Source organism: Zingiber officinale, chromosome 5A (genome assembly GCF_018446385.1).
Source record: "Zingiber officinale cultivar Zhangliang chromosome 5A, Zo_v1.1, whole genome shotgun sequence".
Lineage (NCBI taxonomy): Eukaryota > Viridiplantae > Streptophyta > Magnoliopsida > Zingiberales > Zingiberaceae > Zingiber > Zingiber officinale.
In genome coordinates this window covers 125,305,704-125,323,932 of record NC_055994.1, presented here as the reverse complement: position 1 = coordinate 125,323,932, position 18,229 = coordinate 125,305,704, and the positions used below count along the sequence as shown (strand labels likewise).

At 35.5% G+C, this 18,229-nt stretch overlaps 1 protein-coding gene across 1 annotated transcript in view; it reads right to left on the bottom strand.

Moving 5' to 3' along the window:
* Positions 1-1,661: 1,661 nt before the first annotated feature.
* LOC121979976 (putative aldehyde oxidase-like protein) overlaps positions 1,662-18,229 on the bottom strand; it is a 50,874-nt gene continuing 34,306 nt past the window's right edge. Inside the window, exons 4-7 of the mRNA XM_042531945.1 lie at positions 2,318-3,283; positions 2,003-2,095; positions 1,815-1,913; positions 1,662-1,724 (exon numbers count right to left, since the gene is read on the bottom strand). Coding sequence (XP_042387879.1) covers positions 1,662-1,724; positions 1,815-1,913; positions 2,003-2,095; positions 2,318-3,283 — 1,221 coding nt within the window. The remainder of the gene's footprint in view (positions 1,725-1,814; positions 1,914-2,002; positions 2,096-2,317; positions 3,284-18,229) is intronic.

Here is an 18,229-nt window from a genome sequence, read left to right as displayed (position 1 = left end):
GTATTTCCACTGCACAAACTAACATCGTAGGGAGAAGCAATCGATATGGCGCACCGCCTATTCAACACCCCTTCTAGCCGACCACAAGATCATCAACAATTGGTATCAGAGCCAAGTCACACTTAACCAGAATAACCGCCGAGAAGATCAACGCTTAAGAAGATGACCGACTTAATAGAACCACTGAAGTATGAAGGGGGAAGCGTAGGGGCCATCACATTTTGGATGATGAAAATGGAGGTCGTCTTTGACATGGATTGGGACACCATGATGATGATTAAGGACCCGTTCGGAGTCCCAAAAGATAAGAAAGGGAAGAAACTCCGATCACGACATTGGACAGAAGTGCAAACCTCACGATCGGAGGCACACTCAAAGGTAATATCAATCTTAATAGATATATTGTTGTCTACTATGATAAGTGGTGTAGGTGAATATGAGAACACCCATGATTTGTGGAGCAAGATAAAGATGGTTCTAGGGGAAGAACCTAAACCTACACAAGTGTTGGAATGTATTCTAAAAGCCTAGCTTTTTTGTATAAAAATTTACTTTGAAATAAGAATCATATTGGTCAAATATATACATTTATAAGCTAAGTGTAGTTGTTTAATTAATTTATATTGTAGATAACGTGGTGTGTGGTGTCACACACAGAAGATCATGTTATCAGTTCTTTATAAATATAAACAATTGCTCACGACTAAGATGGATAGGAACAAACCATTGGAATCACTACAAGAAAAAAGCTAAACAACAACGCTTTTTTGGCGTTGTCGTATGTACTTAAAAAGTGATGTTGTAGATGGTGTTGTAGAAAGTCATATCAAAGACAACGCTTTAAAAGCGTTGTGGTTGGTCACAAAGACAACGCTTTTTAAGCGTTGTCTTTTCGTTCTTAAAAAGCGTTGTTATAGATGCTGTTGTAAAAATGCACATATCAAAGACAACGCTTTAAAAGCGTTGTGGTTGGTCACAAAGACAACGCTTTTTAAGCGTTGTCTATTCGTTCTTAAAAAGCGTTGTTAAAGATGCTGTTGTAAAAATGCACATATCAAAGACAACGTTTTAAAAGCGTTGTGGTTGGTCTCAAAGACATTGTTTTTTAAGCGTTGTCTTTTATTACTTAAAAACGTTGTCTTTTTAAATTTATAAAAAATAGTGTTTTGCTTAATTAAATAGCAAAAATTATAAAAAATACTCAAAATTTACATATAATTGAATATCCACAACCACAATCATTTTTATAATAAGACTATTTAACAAATAAATAAAACTTTATATTATACAAACAAAATGTATACATATTGATCCACAAATTAAATTTGTATCATACAAGTTATCCTTAACTTCATGACAATAATTTTTCAAACACACAAGTTTTACAAAACCTCATCATTGACTAACCGCTGTTGTTGGTGTCCATCGCATGGAATTGCTTCTTTAAGTCCAGCAATCTCTTCTTCTGAAAGGCTTTCAGCTATCACTCTTAGAGCCATCTTCTTCAACTTGTCATCAGCACACCTGGGGTTGTAGGCAATCAAGAAATTTTGTATGAAAACTTTCATACATGTAAATCTCGTACTAAATAATATGTCAATGTTATATATACATGTAATTCATACCGTAAGTGTGTTTATTTCGTAACTGACAAGTTTTCTTTATATATTGAACAAAATCAATAGGACAAAAAATCCAATTCCTTGAACAAAAGACCCTTCAACCTGCAGAAACACTCAGATATAAGTATATGAACATACGGCTGATTGTGATTTAGGATTATAAAATCAATAGGACAGATGAAAAAAAAAAACCTGTCCTAGATCCACGGCAGGACTCAAGCTCTGTCCGCAGTCATATGTAAGGTCTGCTCTCAATATCGTAGTAGCTCCAGTGAGAACATCAATTTCTACCTAGAATGCACACAATTTTCAAAATCAAGAAAACAGACTAGCAATGTGATTACAAGCCAATCATATGAATGATCTACAAAGGAGGTTACCTCGCTTATAGCAGCCCCATAATTTAGATATGATGAAGTATCGTCAGCAACCCAAAATGTACTCGCTGATAAGTTCACATATTGCAAATTTGCCTGTATATTGTAAGGTAACTAGTTCATAATGGATGAAAGGAAGTAACTGCTTTGATTTCCAAAATATAAAAAAGCCCAGGAAATCCCTAAAAGTGAATGCATATAAGCTATCCTGTCCTTCACTTGCATAAGCTAGCTAACACATACAGACTACAGAAATAAGCTTAGCTTCTTGCCAATAAATAAACAGTAGTACATTTGATTAATGACGTAATTACACACCTGGGTAATAAGGGTGTCCCATGAAATTGATCCCATTTGCTCTTCCAAACTTTGCTTAAGAGGCTTTAATCTGCTGACTAGAATAGAGCATGCTAGACGAACTGCTTCGCAGCTTGCTTCAGATTTGGTGCTTCCAGCAGTTAAACCTCCCTGAACCAAACTCAGAGTATCTGCTTGAATGATTCTAACCCTATCCAAAAGATATTTTTTCTCTTCATCCCATAGCTGTTCAAGACCGAATGCAGCCATTTGCTTCACCTTTGTCCACAGTCCCTGGCCTATTTCAATTCCTCCGACTTCAACAACAATTGAACCATCATTTAGAATGGATACTTTCCCTGGTGTTGGCTTTGGTTCCACTTCATATACAATTGGTACCCAAGAAATCCCTCGTTTTTTCCATTTGTTGCAACTATTGAAATGCAATACCATTTCAAGACGATTGAAGTAGCTTGCAGATGCAAACAACTCATCAACTATAGCAGGTAAAGTATATTCCGGAGCTTCTCCACTGCTACTTCCATAAAAAAACTTCAGGCTTTCATATGTATGCAAATTTCTTTTTCTCACAACATCGACATCCAAGGACAGGAAAGATGCTACACGCTCAATAATAGCTTCAGCAATGTAAGATCCCTGTGCCTGCCCTGGTGCTCGCATCGATGATTTACTTGTAAGATTTGTCTTGCATAGTTTAATATCAAAAGCGAGAGCACCCCAGTTGTATTTTTTTAGACAACTTATAATGGCATGTGGAATAAGTGGACTATAATCCTCTGATATGCCTGCATTTACCAACAAATTCAAGTACAAGGCCGTAATCTTTCCATCGGATTTAAAACCCACAGAATAGGTTATTTTCATTGGATGCCTTCCTCCTACCATTACCATATCCGTGCTACGATCAAGGTACATCTTTATTGGATGACGCAACTTAAAGGCTGTGAGAGCACATGCTGTTGCAATCTGTGAGCATCAGGGAAAAACCATAGTCTAACGGTTTATTAGCTAAATCATAAACATTCCAAAGCCAGAGAGGGAGAGATAGAGAATGACATCACACATTATTATTTTGTCTAAAATGTAGCAAAATGATATGATTGAACGATTTTGAGATTTTGAGACATTTTGACTGGATGTACAATGGGCTAAAAATATAAATTACATCTATCAACAAGAAAAATCACAAGTAACTGCATTAAGGGATGACTTCTTTAAAAATTTTAACATGATTTACCAAACCAATATAAACTAATTCTTTTATTGAGCATAACTTCATTACATACTGCCAAGTTTGATATTTTTTATTTCATGTAAGAATTCCATAACTCAACTTTGTTTCAATAATAGAGAAAGTTAACTAAGGAACTGGTTAAGAAATCCAAACATTGGTAGCAAAAATAAATATTAAGAACATCATGAAACAAGTTCCTACCATTAATATTTTTCTAAGGGATCCCCTATAATGATGCTAGTTTATGTGCTATGCAAAGAGTTCTGTAATCTGTATTCTACACTTATTATGCACTTCATACCGTAAGTGTGTTTATATATTGATGTTTGACCTGTCTTTATTGGATTTTGCGGCCCCGGTCTTCTTGTAGCCAGGCACAATGTAATACTTGATGTTGACTCTACCTTTGCAGTTGTTTCCGCTTGAGGAGTGGCAAAGAATGGTGGAGTAGAGGATGGATTTCAGGTATTCATCCGTGCCATCGAGGAAATGACTCCAGTAGGTGACTAGCATGTTGACCAGGGCATGCTTGGAGAAGATGACTTGTTTCAGAAGCTTTTTAGATCAAAGATACGAAGTGCATTGTTATAAAACTAGATGCACGAACACTTGCTTATACGGTTCTTGAAATAAAATACATTCGTAACCGTCACTAGCCGAAGCTCAATAAGGAAAATTCACGGTAAATGTGCATAGTATACCTCAGATACTGCAGATGATAGGGAAGGCCAGAAGACAGTTTGACGCAAATATTGAGATTGCCCAAGCCAATCCATGGTACTAATCCTGACAGCTCCTCCAAATCGCACTGACTTGATTGTGTCCACCCATCCTTGTTCATCAGCTTGGAACCTTTGAAATGAAAGTTGCATTGGGTACATGGAAAAAACAACAAAAAGGGAGGATAAATGATAGCCACCAACCTAATTGTTCACAAATATCTGTATAAGTTATTAAGGGTGTTCATAGAAGTTGATCCTTTAGCCGTGTCTATTAGATGGTCAAATCTAGGCGCCAACTCAAAAATGTTGGCGTCCAAGTGTTAGTGTTCAACTACTTCTGATTTTCTTCATCTTTGAATTGTTAAATACATAGGGTATTTATAGGGAATACTCAAGATGTATCTAAATAAATACATGAACCAATATTAAATGACATACATTCATCATCCGAAGAGTCATTCATGAATCCTCCAATATTCATGCTCCAGATGACCATACATTAGATTATAAGTCCAATTAATTTGATTGCAAGGTTGTAAACAGTCCTTGAGGGCTATTGATAGTGATTCCAGTACGTACTGGAAAATAATGGAACAAACCTATGAAACAACTATCAAGGGATTCACTTGAACTTTCCTAAACCAAAGAAGAAAGCAGATGGATTACAAAAGAAAACAATTTGCACCATCAAACTGAAACTTATAATAAGCCTTAATAAATTAATGAAAAAAGAATTGTTTAGAAGTTCACTGAGAAACATATGAAAATACAACAAATGCAACTGCAAAAAAAAAAATAAAAAACTAGTATCCAATTAACTTTTTTTTATACTTTCAGATCAAAAGGTCAAATTTATATACTTTGGTTCATGTTCAAGCAAGAGGATAACAATCTCATCGACAGTTAGTATCTCCTTTTAATATAGAACACTAAAAAGAAGGAATATCAATGATGAAACAAACCTAAAAATGCGAGCTACTGAGGCAGCGAGCAATCTGCTTGAACAAGGTAATCATGCAGCGTTGGAACTCTGTCGTGAGCATCAAAGACCAAATATTACCAAATATTAAGATCACTGACAAACCAAATAATACCTTATTTTTAACAGCTATCTAGAGGATCTGGCTTTTTGACTTGAAGCTGGTTCAAAGAAGACAAATCAAATATACAAATACTAAGATGAAAGCATAATGAAGTAGTTAACTTTTTCTACTTTACCTGATTATAAGATCTACAGCTTCTTGCTCAGTATTTTGCTGCATGAGTAATTATTAGAAAAACAAACCCAATAGTGGAACAAAAGCTAGATAAAGAAACTAGATAATTTACACTGACAGAACTTTACAGAATAACATATAATACAGTGCTTTGTGCTTGCATATTAATCCAGAAAACATCCTTTCACCTAAGTGACAATTTTTCCAAAACATCATCATTCACAAAACATCATCATTCACTAAAAATTTTCACAAGTTTTTAAACTTCAGTGACAACTTTTCTTTGGGGTCAACTGCTCAAGGTCGATCTGGTAACTATGCACTGCATCAAAAAAATTGGCATTAACTATGATTCCATTACCAAAAAAAACCACCATTCCATGAACTTAAATCTAAATAGAATTATGGCAACTATCATTCCATACCTATTCATAAATATGATCTTGTATGCACTCCGCCAACTCGGACCGAACCTCATCAATTTGTTCACGAGAGTACCCTATTTTTGTGAACTGTGAGCATACACAATTTATGTTAATGGAAAAAATAATCAACACTGATCACTTTGCAATTTTAAATAGTTTATGTCAAATAATTTGAGATAAGCTAAATAATGTTACTATTGATTGCAGCGAATCTCTCTCAATAGTCTCAACTTCTTCAATAATTTCTCTCATAAATCGCATCACAAAAAAACCACATTGTTTCGCAGGAGAGGAGATTGAGGAGCCTATATATAGTAATTAGAGTCAAATTGTTAATGAAAATTATACACATTACAATATATGTTAAACAAAAGTACACATACCTTAACTACTTCTCACTTAACATTTTTCCTACCTTTCCTTCCCTTGGTTGAATTAAACAATTTTAAGGCCCTTCATACGTTAAGAATATTTGTTAAATAAGATTTTTATTATAATAAATATTTACTAAAAGAAATCTGAACTCACATTTCCATTACGTATTTTGAATCATCATCGTGAATGCGGCAACTTAGGGAATCGAGCAGGTAAATAGCATCCTTGTAAGGTTCAATAACACTAAGATTCCAATGGAAATTAACTAGGCAAATACATAGGATTATACCGATTACGATCCAATGTATGAAGGGCCAAAATTGCATTGATTCCAATGCAGCAACCAAAATTGCATTGATATAGATTAATTAACCTTAATTGCAATTTTAATTTGCTACAAAAATTTGATTCAACAATCATCAGATCTTCACCTGGCTAGGCTACCAATATCTAATCCCATCGGATTTCATCCTAAAAAAATAGAACCATTACTTATCAACCGATATCGATTAAATCGGCTCATCTAATCTGCATCTACCTTAAAAGATATTCTAATTAATGAAAATATTTATGTATTAATTGCTAGTGATATCAGAACACCTGAGATTCTCAAGGACTTGATGAACAGGCCAGAGGTATAAATAATCATAGAATTATATCGTGGATTAAAAATGCCTTTTCTCTAATATCATACAGCTAACCAACTTCAATACATACTACCAAAGAAGCATAGGACTTTCATTCAATTATGTATAATCAAACAAATTTCCTTTAAAATTTTATAAGTTAAAAATGGATGTTATGCATTTGCAATAGCAATCAGAGAAATCCGTGTTAAAATTTCACTCTCAATATTAATTGATAAAAAAAATGCTGCATTTAACATCACTAAGTATATTTAACCGCATATTAACTATGGAAACAAAATCCATAATTATTTTACCGGTATCAAGTAGTCCATTAGCTCTTATGGTACTAGAGTGTAGACCCTTGATACAAATATTTAGAAAAATCTCCACTAATTCAATTCTGGATGGTCCTATATGATGTACTTTTATAAGTAAACTAAGTTTCAAATAAAGAACAAACATCATAGGAACATAAATCACTAAACTAACAAGCATTACATGGAATTAAACTAAAGAAAATGTATCAACTAAAATCTATATAATGGAAGAGACATTTAATCAAACACTTGATGGGCATGAGTCAATGAAATCATAATGTGTACAAATTGAAACATAGGATGTGTACACTTGATGGGCTGAACGAGAATATTAAGATCCAAAGAAGCCAATTACGATGAGATCTTCATAATTAAACTTAAAAATTGATTTGCAGCTTGAATCATCAAGGCCACGATGCTTAATGTTCTTTGGAAATGGTGGTAGAAAGTAGTGTTCAGCAGCCCCTGCTTTCGAGATAAGATACAGACAATTCTCATAAAGTAACAAAAACACTCACCGTTCAGCTTGTATCTGGCATCTAAGCTAAAGTTTTCAGTGGACCTTTTGCAAGTGAGTAAGAGTAATAAAATTAACTCGGACGAACTTTTGATCTGCTTTAATGCATCACCCGGGCTCTCCTTCCAGGGGGAAAAAAATGGCTTGAACTAATTCCCCCTCTTGCTCCAGCTACATATATATAACTGCAAAACCAGTGAAGTGTCATGCACAGGTTTCAAAATCAAGTCTAGGACTGTGCCTTCATTCATGTGATGCTGCTTCACCTTTTTACCAGGTAAACATAAAAATGCTCTGCTAAAAAAGATCAACACATGCTCTGATAAGCAAGCACTTCGCATACTGTTAGCAAACCTGAAGAATATCACGGACAGAAAAGTTAATGCATATAACTTTCTGAATACAGACCAACAACGTTACAATCTGCGATCTTACTGAAAGCTCAATGACACTCTAGTTTTATATATATATATATATATATATATCCCATGCAGAGGTGGGTACTGAATTAGAAATTAAAGCATCAGTCAATGGAGAAACAGATCATAGGAATCAGGGGAGGGGGAAAATTGATGCAGTATGAATCCGGCAAAATGGCTAGTTCGGAAAATAATCAAAAATAAACAAAATCTTATTCTAGAGGGATGGAAGAAATTTTACCTTTCTTTCTTCCGTTCCTCCTACTCTCGAATCTGCTCTGCGAGGAAGGAACTAAGATCGAATGGTTCAGAGGAGTTGAGGAGCCGTGAGAAGATTAGGAAGGGTAAGCTGACTTTGATTGAGGAGATGGGGAAATGCGAGATTAGGGATCTCGACTTGGAGGAGTTGGGCCGGCGTGAGGAGTTTTGCGTGAGGAGTTTGGGTCGAGATTAGGGTTCAGAGGAGATCACGCGGCAAGGAGAGGAGAAGGCGCTCGTGGAGAGGAGAAGGCGCTCGTGGAGAGGAGTGGAGAGGAGAAGGCGCTCGTGGAGAGGAGAAGGAGAGAAGAAGGCACTCGTGGAGAGGAGTGGAGAGGAGAACTCGTGGAGAGGAGTGGTGAGGAGAAGGCGCGCGCGCGTTGAGGGTTTAGAGTTTAGCAAAGCGAGGGCTGCGAATTTATTTTAAGTGAGTTTAGGGGAAACATACACAACACTTTAAAAAACGTTTTTTAAAAAAATGTTGTCTTTGACCATAAACAACAACACTAAAGACAACACTTCATTAAAAACCGTTGTCTTTAGTAAAAAGTAAATACCATAGACAACGCTTTTCACTAAAAGCGTTGTAAAACAAAGAACGACAACGTTTTTATTAAAAAGCGTTGTCTATTGGGTGTTGTTGAATGCAAAAATTCTTGTAGTGAATAGTCGTAATGTAATTTGGTATTAGCTTATCTTGACTATAAAATTACACTAGTACACTCAGAGTGTATTGAGATGGACCATTTAAGGTAAGTTCTTTTTATATTGACTGAATAAAAGAACAAGACTTTTGTTATTATGGAAGTGTGTGCTCTTAATCATGATATAATAACAAGCACATATACTTAATATTCATTTATTTGATTTATCAAAGGGTGTGATTTAGTTCAATAAATCAATAGGCCCAATAAGTTGGGAAATAATATTATTTATATGGTGTATTGCTGATTATAGAATGAAACTGTGTCCTAGTAATCTAGGTTGATAATGTCCCCAAGAGGAGCTCATAAAGATTGTCATGTAAGCTCTGCAGGTGGACTTAGTCCGACATGACAATAAGGTTGAGTGGTACTACTCTTGGACTAAGATATTAATTAAAGTGAGTTGTTAGTAACTCATTTAATTAGTGAACATTCGACATCTTAAACACAGGGAGATTAACACACTCATGATAAGAATGAGCCCAAAATGTAATTTGGGATTGGTGCGGTAGTTCAATAATAATTCTTTAGTGGTATGAATTATTATTGATGAAATTAAGTTAGGTGTTCAGGGCGAACATGAGAAGCTTAATTTCATCGGGTGACCAAAACCAATTCCTCCTCTCGGTCCCTATCGTAGCCTCTTATTTATAAAGTTTTATATCCACCAAATATCCACTTTTTATGTAACAACCACCCTTCTTACTACTTCTCTCTAAGGGCGACCATTACTTATCTATACTTTACTTACTAGTGTCACTTATGCTAATATTAGCAACACTTAGATTTATCACGGCCCCAGAGGAATTCCTATCGAAAAATTTCGGCAAAGTCTCCCCTGTACCGGTGACTAAATCCATAATACAAACAATATATACGCAGCCACAGGCGGCTGGAATACATTTTTCACAACCACGCAGTAATAAAATCACACTATAACCAAAGCAACTACTCTAGCAAAAGCAACCAACTACATCACTCCACAAATAATAAAAGTAAACTAATTACAAGTGCGGAATAAACTTAAATACAGTCTCAACTCATAATGACACTTAAGAAAACTAAAAGGATTAAACATAAAGTCTTGACAATTTTTTTTTGCCAGCTAATTCTGGATCTCTCCACAGTCCAAACATCACACATCTTCATCACCACCACCATCCTGTCGCCTCCTTTTCATATCTTAGCTTTTCCTTTATCTGTGGTAGGAGGAAAGAAAATAAAAGATCTATAAGCGAAAACGCTTAGTAAGTACTAATCTATCTCACAAAAACTCGAAGTGCATAAAAAGAATGCAACAATACTAAAACTGAAATGCTAAAAGCAAAGCTACATGTACTCATGGTATACAGAAATAAAACTGAATACTAAACATGCTCACTAACTGACAGGAAAGTAATGAACCAACTACTGTAAGCTTAGAATTAAAGAACTAAACTTTTATTGATTCTAAGCATAAACTTGTTTCATTTTCTTATATCCTTATACTAGAAATTAATCTTTTAATTTCTCTTTCACTTTCTTCTTCTTGTTCTTCTTACTTTTCTTATACTAGAAATTAATCTTTTAATTTCTCTTTCACTTTCTTCTTCTTGTTCTTCTTTTCTTTTCTTTTCTTTTCTTCTTTGGGCCCAGGCTTAGTACCATCTTTATTTTGCGCGCTCTCTAATAGTGACTGAGGTAGCGAGCCTCCAGTCCTATGAGGTAAAGACCTTGGTCTTACCAGGGCCAAGACCTTGGAATTGGTCACCTGAATTTGTTTAACAACAACCTTGGAAGTCGGGTACTAACCTCTTACTTTAGTTTACTTGTTATCTCTTTTTAACTAGACCTTGGTCTTTTTCTTTTTACTAAGTTTTCTCATAATCCTTTATTAGAGTTTATTGGAATCCTTTAGATATACCTAACAAGTGTAGGATTATAATTAACTAAGCATGCTATATAAAAACAATACAAGGAAACAATCTGAACTCTCTCTAAGCATGTTATAAAACAAAGCAACAGAAAAGCAAATCTGAACTTTCTAAACATGCTGTAAAACAAAGGAAAAGAAAGCACATCTGAACTTACTAATCATGCTATAGAATAGAGCAAAAGAGAGCTAATTTGAACTTTTAAAACATGCTGTGATAAGAGCAAAGAAAGCTAATCTGATCTTACTAATCATGCTATAAAATAGAATCAAGAAAGCAACTTTAAGCTTACTAATCATGCTATAAAATAGAGCTAAGAAAGCAACTTTAAGCTTTCTAAACATGCTATAAAATAGGCAAAAGATAGCTAACTTGGACTTACTAAACATGCTGTAAGATAAAGCAAAGTCAATCACTAAAATGCTGGATAGGATAGCAAAGTAAGCTAACTCTGAATTGTTATAACGAGGTTGTTCTTGCCTTTCAAACAGTAATAAACAATCTATCCCAACATACTAGTATACTAAGTGGTGCATGCTTGTTAAGTAGTAGGGAAAAACTAAACCGTGCATGCTCTTTTAGTGGCAAGGGAAACTAACCGTGCAGGGCTCAAGTTAATGGTTGTTCATGTTCATTGAAACTCAAGAAATCCAAAACTAAATGCTTAACCTCAGAATTGATCATGCACTAAACGGGAACATAGTTTAAATCAAACCGTACAGCTAAGACTATAGCAAGAAGACTAACAGTATACTCAAAATATGAACCACTTCAAGCTCATTATGCAACCCATTTCATGCTCGTTGAATGTCAATCAAATTCTGATACTGCTTACTCATTTTAAGTGGTTGTTCATGCTTGTTCAACTACACAAGAAACATACAACTAAGAAATCTAAACTGTATGCTAGGATAACAGGACTGTTCATGTTCATGGAGGTAGCAAAGCAAAACCAAAAACTGCATACTAATTAATGAGACTGTTTACACACTTTGATTTGCAAGAATGCACCCTGAAAATACTACCAAGAAGATCTAAAGCATCATATTAAGGTAGTAACAAAATTTAAACTACATTCCTGATCTATTGGCAGCATGCTTCAATATGATCTACACTGGAATTTTAAACCATAAGCTTAAACTGAAACTAAATCTTCTCCATGTTCAGTACCACAGCCAGAAGACAGAAAAGAAACCAATTGCCACAACAATTGCTCTTCATGCTCAGAAAAAGGATATTCTGAAATTTATCTACACGGCACAACCCAATGGATCAAAACCGAGATCCGAACACTTCTAGAACTAACTATCCATTAAAACCCCTTCTCAATCTTCCTATAAGAACTCACGGCAGCAAGCACTACCAACAAATCTTCACAGAAAATTCGAGAACAAGCTAAAATACACTACAATACTTATACTTTACAGCACAACAGGATCTAAGATCTTGTTACAACAGCACTTAGGAAGAAGACAACCAAAAACGCATGCTGTACACAACCATCCGAAAGCAAAGAAAGCAAATCGAAGCTCGGAGCAACTCCTACCGCAGGTGAGTAGTACTTACTGAGCGTTCTTGGACTTACAACCGAGAAGAGAAAGGAGAAGGCTCTTAGGGTTTTCGGAGGGCTCGGGTTTGCAGATTTTCCGGCTTCTTCTTGTGCCCGCGAGCTCTTCTCTGTCGGGATGACCACCCACGGGTGAGGGCTGGCCGGAAGAAAGCTTCGCCGGCGCCGGAGACCCAAAAACCTAGCTTCTTCTTCGTTTCCGCCGAGGGAGAGGGCGCCGTCACGAGGGAGAAGGAGAAGAAAGATTTCGGGAGAAAATGTTAGGTTTTTGGAAAATCCAAAACCTAATTCCCTTTTATATATAAGGGTTTTATTCCAAACTATACTATATCCTTAATTCTTTCTATATAGGGTTAACATAAATCTCCTAGCTTAGTTGGTCAGGCCGGTTTTGGCTTGGGTCAGTCTGACCCGAGGTCTCGGGTTCAAACCTCGCTTCCAACGCTTTTTGCCTAAACTTCTTTGGTTTTGTAAAAATGCTAAACTACCTCCAAAAATTACGCAAAAATACTCTAAAAATTTCTAAAAATCTCTAGAATATTTTAAAAGCATTTCCAAATATTTTTATGGACATTTGGAACTCGAAATAGAAAAAATTGGGTCGTTACATTTTACCCATCTTAAGGTGGCTGGCCAAGCTAGCTTGGAGCCCAAGCTAGGGCCGGCCAAAACAAGGCTAATGGGTGCAAGGTAGTGGCCGACCCTTGCTTGGAGCTCAAGCTAGGAGGGCTGACCAAAATAAAATAAAAGGATTTTATTTTTTAAAATATTTTCTTATGTGGAAACCATGGTTTTAAAATAGAGTTTACAAATTTAAATCTTTTCTTTTATTGCTTTCTACAAAGGATTAAGAGAAAGGTTTGATATCTTTCCTTATTTGTAGTTAAAAGGAAGATTTTAATTTTTGATAAAACTTTCCCTTTTTGCAAGCATGCTCATGATTTAAAAGAGAGTTTTAAAAATTATAAATTTTTTCTTTTATAGCTTTCTACAAAAGATTAAAAGAAAGATTTGATATCTTTCCTTATTTGTAGATTGAAAGGAAGATTTTAATTTTGGAGAAAACTTTCTTTTTTGTAATCATCCACATATTTTAATAGAGAGATTTTAATTTATAAAAGTTTCCTTTTATAACCAACCATGAAGGAAATTTTTAAAGAGAAATTTTATTTTAAAACTTTTTGGAAACAAATTAGGAAATTTTAATTTTGTATTTAAAACTTTCCTTGTTTGGAGCTCAAGGTGGTGGCCGACCATTGAAGTTTAAAAAGGAAATTGTTGTTTAAATTTTCCTTTTGTTGGCAAGGAGAATAAGGAAGTTTTTATTAAAACTTTCCTTATATGCCAAGACCAAGGATTATAAAAGAGAGGGTAGAGGTGCCTCATCTCAAAAAACCTAACATCTATTATTCCCTCTCTTCTCTTCCTTCGTGTGGCCGACCCCTAGTCTTCCTTTTCTCTTCTTATTTAGTGGCCGGTGGCACCCTCTCTTGGAGCTCTTGTGGTGCCCAGATTTTGCTTGGAGAAGGAAAGAAAGGAGACTTTGTTCTAGCATCCCTTGGAGCTTGAAGGTTGGTGGCTGAAACTTGCAAAGGAGGAAGGTGGTGGTGGTTCTCGTCTTGGTAGATCGTCGCCCACACGACATCCAAGATAAGAAGAGGAATACGATAGAAGATCAAGAGGTTGTTGTTTACAAAGAAAGGTATAACTAGTAATTCTATTCCGCATCATACTAGTTTTCTTTGTATAGATTTTGAAATACCAAACACAAGAGGCTAGTGATTCTAGATTTCCGGATTTGTGATTCGAAGTTGTGTTTCTTTTGTTTTTTCGATCTTGTGATTTGATTGTTCTTTTTGGTTAAACCTAGGGTTACTATAAGGAAATTAAATATTAAATTTCATTGAAAGGCTTTGTCTAGGAAGTGGTGGATGCTCCCATACCCAAGAAGGCCTAGTGCCTCGCCATGTTTAACCTGAAAGCTGATCTCTGAAATTAATATTTAATTAAATTTTGTAACATGGGTGGATTTGGATCAATAATATTAAGCATCGTTTGCGATCCAAGTCTAAACCACTAAGAACAGATAAGTTGAATTTGGAATCAATAATGTTAAGTTCTGTTTGCGATTCCAAATTTAATTTCTAAAGAACACAATAGGTTGTTAGGAATGGTTCAAGACTTGTATAAAATTTTTGTACAGGGGAACTAGTACGATATTCCCAGTAGCAACCAAGAAGAAGAAGAAGAAGAAGAACCCAAAAAGATGGGTTTAATTGCTCAAGTTGAGGAGGAGCAAACGGAAGTTGAGCCATGCTCAACATCCGAGGAGGAGAAGGAAGATGAGGTATCATCTACATCCTCAAAGGTTGAAGAAGAATCCAATACAAGTGAAGAAGATGAGGAAGTCTTGGAAGTCAACCTAGCTAGCACTTCCACCGAAGTGAAGTCAAAGGATCACATCACTTGCTTTGGGTGCAATGAGAAGGGACACTACAAGAGTAGATGTCCATTGGGTAAGAAGAAGATAACTCATAAACTCATTCAAGTTAATTTAAACACAAACAAGGGTTGTAGGAGTGAAGAAGTCCAAAAGAGGAGAATGCATATTAGATGCTTCACATATAGTGAAATAGGACACTACCACACAAAATACCCAAGGAAGGGAGAGCTCAAGAAGTTGGAGCAATTGAAGAAATGGGAAAAGAAGAAGAGGAGTTCAAGTCGAAGGGGAGCTTCAAGGGTAAGGGAGGTATACCCTAATTTGAAATGTAATTCAAATTTAAATTCTTATGTTCCCATGCATGCTAGGAAAAAAAATGATTATCATTATGTAGCAATGAAAAACTTTGGTTTTAGGTATCATGATAGAAATAGGGTCATTGTAGATCATAACCCTAGAAGATTAATACATGATAAATCTAGAGACGGTAGACCTAAGGAAAACTAAGACATTAATCCCAAGAAAGGGAGACACATACCTAGAAAGGGTAGGTCTAGGAAAGTCCAACGTGGACATGTTGACTCTAGGTTTAGGAACTTAGAAAGAGAAAATCAAGCCTTGAAGGCAAAGATTGATAAGTTAGAGAAAATCCTAGAAATATTCAATGTTGGATCTAGAAGATTAGGTATGGTGTTGGGTATCTAAAGACCCAACAATGATAGATTGGGTTTAGGATACCGATCCAATGTCTCCAATGTAAAGAGAAAGTCTTATGCTAAGGTTGCATATGACTATATCAAGGAGAAGTCAAGAAATGGCAAGAGAAAGTTATTTAAAAGTAAGGAGAAATTAACCAAGGACAATGTGTCTAAGGTTAAGAAGGTTAGGTTTGTAGGCCAAGTGTCACCGGAGGTGCACTGTTGTGGCCTAGCAATTGTAGATGAGTCACCTAGGGAGGTGACTAAGGTTAAGAGCTCTAGGAGGAGCTCTAAGAGTCAAGTTGGGACCCATGACAAATGGATCTCAAGTGAGTTTTACTTGGGAGTCTAGATGAGCCATAGAGCATGCCATGTGGTTTGGAGACGGATTTGAGTGTCTTCCTTAAGCAATTGACACAATTGGGTTGTGTTTCATGCTTAGAAATATGACATTGGGGGCCATATTGTATGATAATTAGTTTTGGATGTATAGATTATTGGTTGCTACTCGGAAAACCTAATGGTTCCACTATACAAAAATTTTGTACAAAGGTCTGAACCTTTTTCCTAGCTACCATGTGCTCTTTTAAATTAAACTTGGATCGCCTGCGGAACTTAACACGTTTGATCCAAAGTTTAATTTATTTGTTCTTTTAGGTTTAGACTTGGATCTCCTGCGGAACTTAACACTTTCAATCCAAATCACCTAGGTTATTAATTCTATTAAATATTAATTTCCAAAATTGACTTCCAATACTGACGTGGCGAGGCACATGGCCTTCTTGGATATGGGAGCAACCACCACCAACTAGACAAAGCCTTTTAAGGAAAACTAATATTTAATTTCCTTAAATAACTTTAGGTCAACCGAAAAGAACAATCAAATCACAAGGAAAAAGAAAAACAAAAGAACACAACATCGAAAATAAATTCGAAATACTAGAATCGCATGCCTCTTGTATTTGGTATTATTTCCAAAAATAACTAGTATGATGCGGAAAGGAAAAATACTAGTTATACCTTTTAGAAAGACCTCTTGATTTTCTACCGTATTCCTCTTCTAACCTTGGACGTTGTGTGGGCAATGATCTTCCAAGATGAGAACCACCTTTTCACCTTCCTTCTTTCTTCTAGATTTCGGCCACAATAGATTTCTTCAAGGATGAAGAATTTCGGCCACCACCAATGCTCCAAGGGATGCTAGAGACAAGGCTTGCTTTCTCTTCTTCTTCTCCTTCCTTGATCCGGCCACAAACAAGAGCTCCACCAAGAAGATAGGTTTCGACCAACAAGAGGAGAGGAGAGAAATAGGGCCGACCACCAAAACCAAGGAAGAGAGGGAGGAAAAGAATAGCGGTTGTTCACCCATGAAAGCTCCTCTACCTCCTCTTTTATAATCCTTGGTCTTGGCAAATAAGGAAATTTTAATAAAAACTTCCTTACTTCCTTTACCATGAAAAAGAAAAATTTATTTAATTAAAAATAATTTTTATTCTCATTATTATAATGGCCAGCCACACCAAATCTCCAAGCAAATAAAAATTTTAAACACAAATTAAAACTTCCTTATTTGCTTCCGGAAATTTTATAAAAAATTTCTCCAATAATTTTTATCCCTTCATGATTGGTTAAAAGGAAATTTTATAAATTAAATCTTTCTTTAAACATGTGGATAATTTTCGGAAAGTTATCTCAAAAATTAAAATCTCCTTTCAATCTGCAAATAAGGAAATATATCAAATCTCTTCTTAATCTTTTGTAGAAACTAATAAAAGAGAATTATTAATTTTTAAACTTTCTTTTAAATCATGAACATGATTAAAAGGATAATTTTTACCAAAATTAAAATCAACCTTTTAATCTACAAATAAGGAAAGAGATTTAGCTCTTCTCTTAATCTTTTGTAGAATCTTATAAAAGGAAAGATTTAAATTTTTAAACTCTCTTTTAAATCATGTTATCCACATAAGAAAATTTTAAAAAATAAAAATCCTTTTATTTTAATTTGGGCCGGCCACACCAAGCTTGAACTCAAGCTAAGGCCGGCCACCTTGAAGCACCCATGAACCAAACTTTGGCCGACCCTAGCTTGGTCTCCAAGTTAGCTTGGCCGACCCCTATGGGATGGGTAAGAAGGTGAGTATAGGTGGGTATAGTACTCTATAATTAAGAGGCTACGATAGGGACCGAGAGGAGGAATTGGTTTTGGTCTCCCTATAAAATTGAGCATCCCGTGTTCACCCCGAACACACAACTTAATTTTATCAATAATAATTCATTCCACTAGAGAACTATTATTGAACTACCGCACCAATCCCAAATTACATTTTGGGCTCCTTCTTATTATGAGTGTGTTAGTCTGCCTGTGTTTAAGATAACAAATGTCCACTAATTAAGTAAGTTACTGACAAACCACTTAATTAATATCTAGCTCCAAGAGTAGTACCACTCAACTTCATCGTCATGTCGGACTA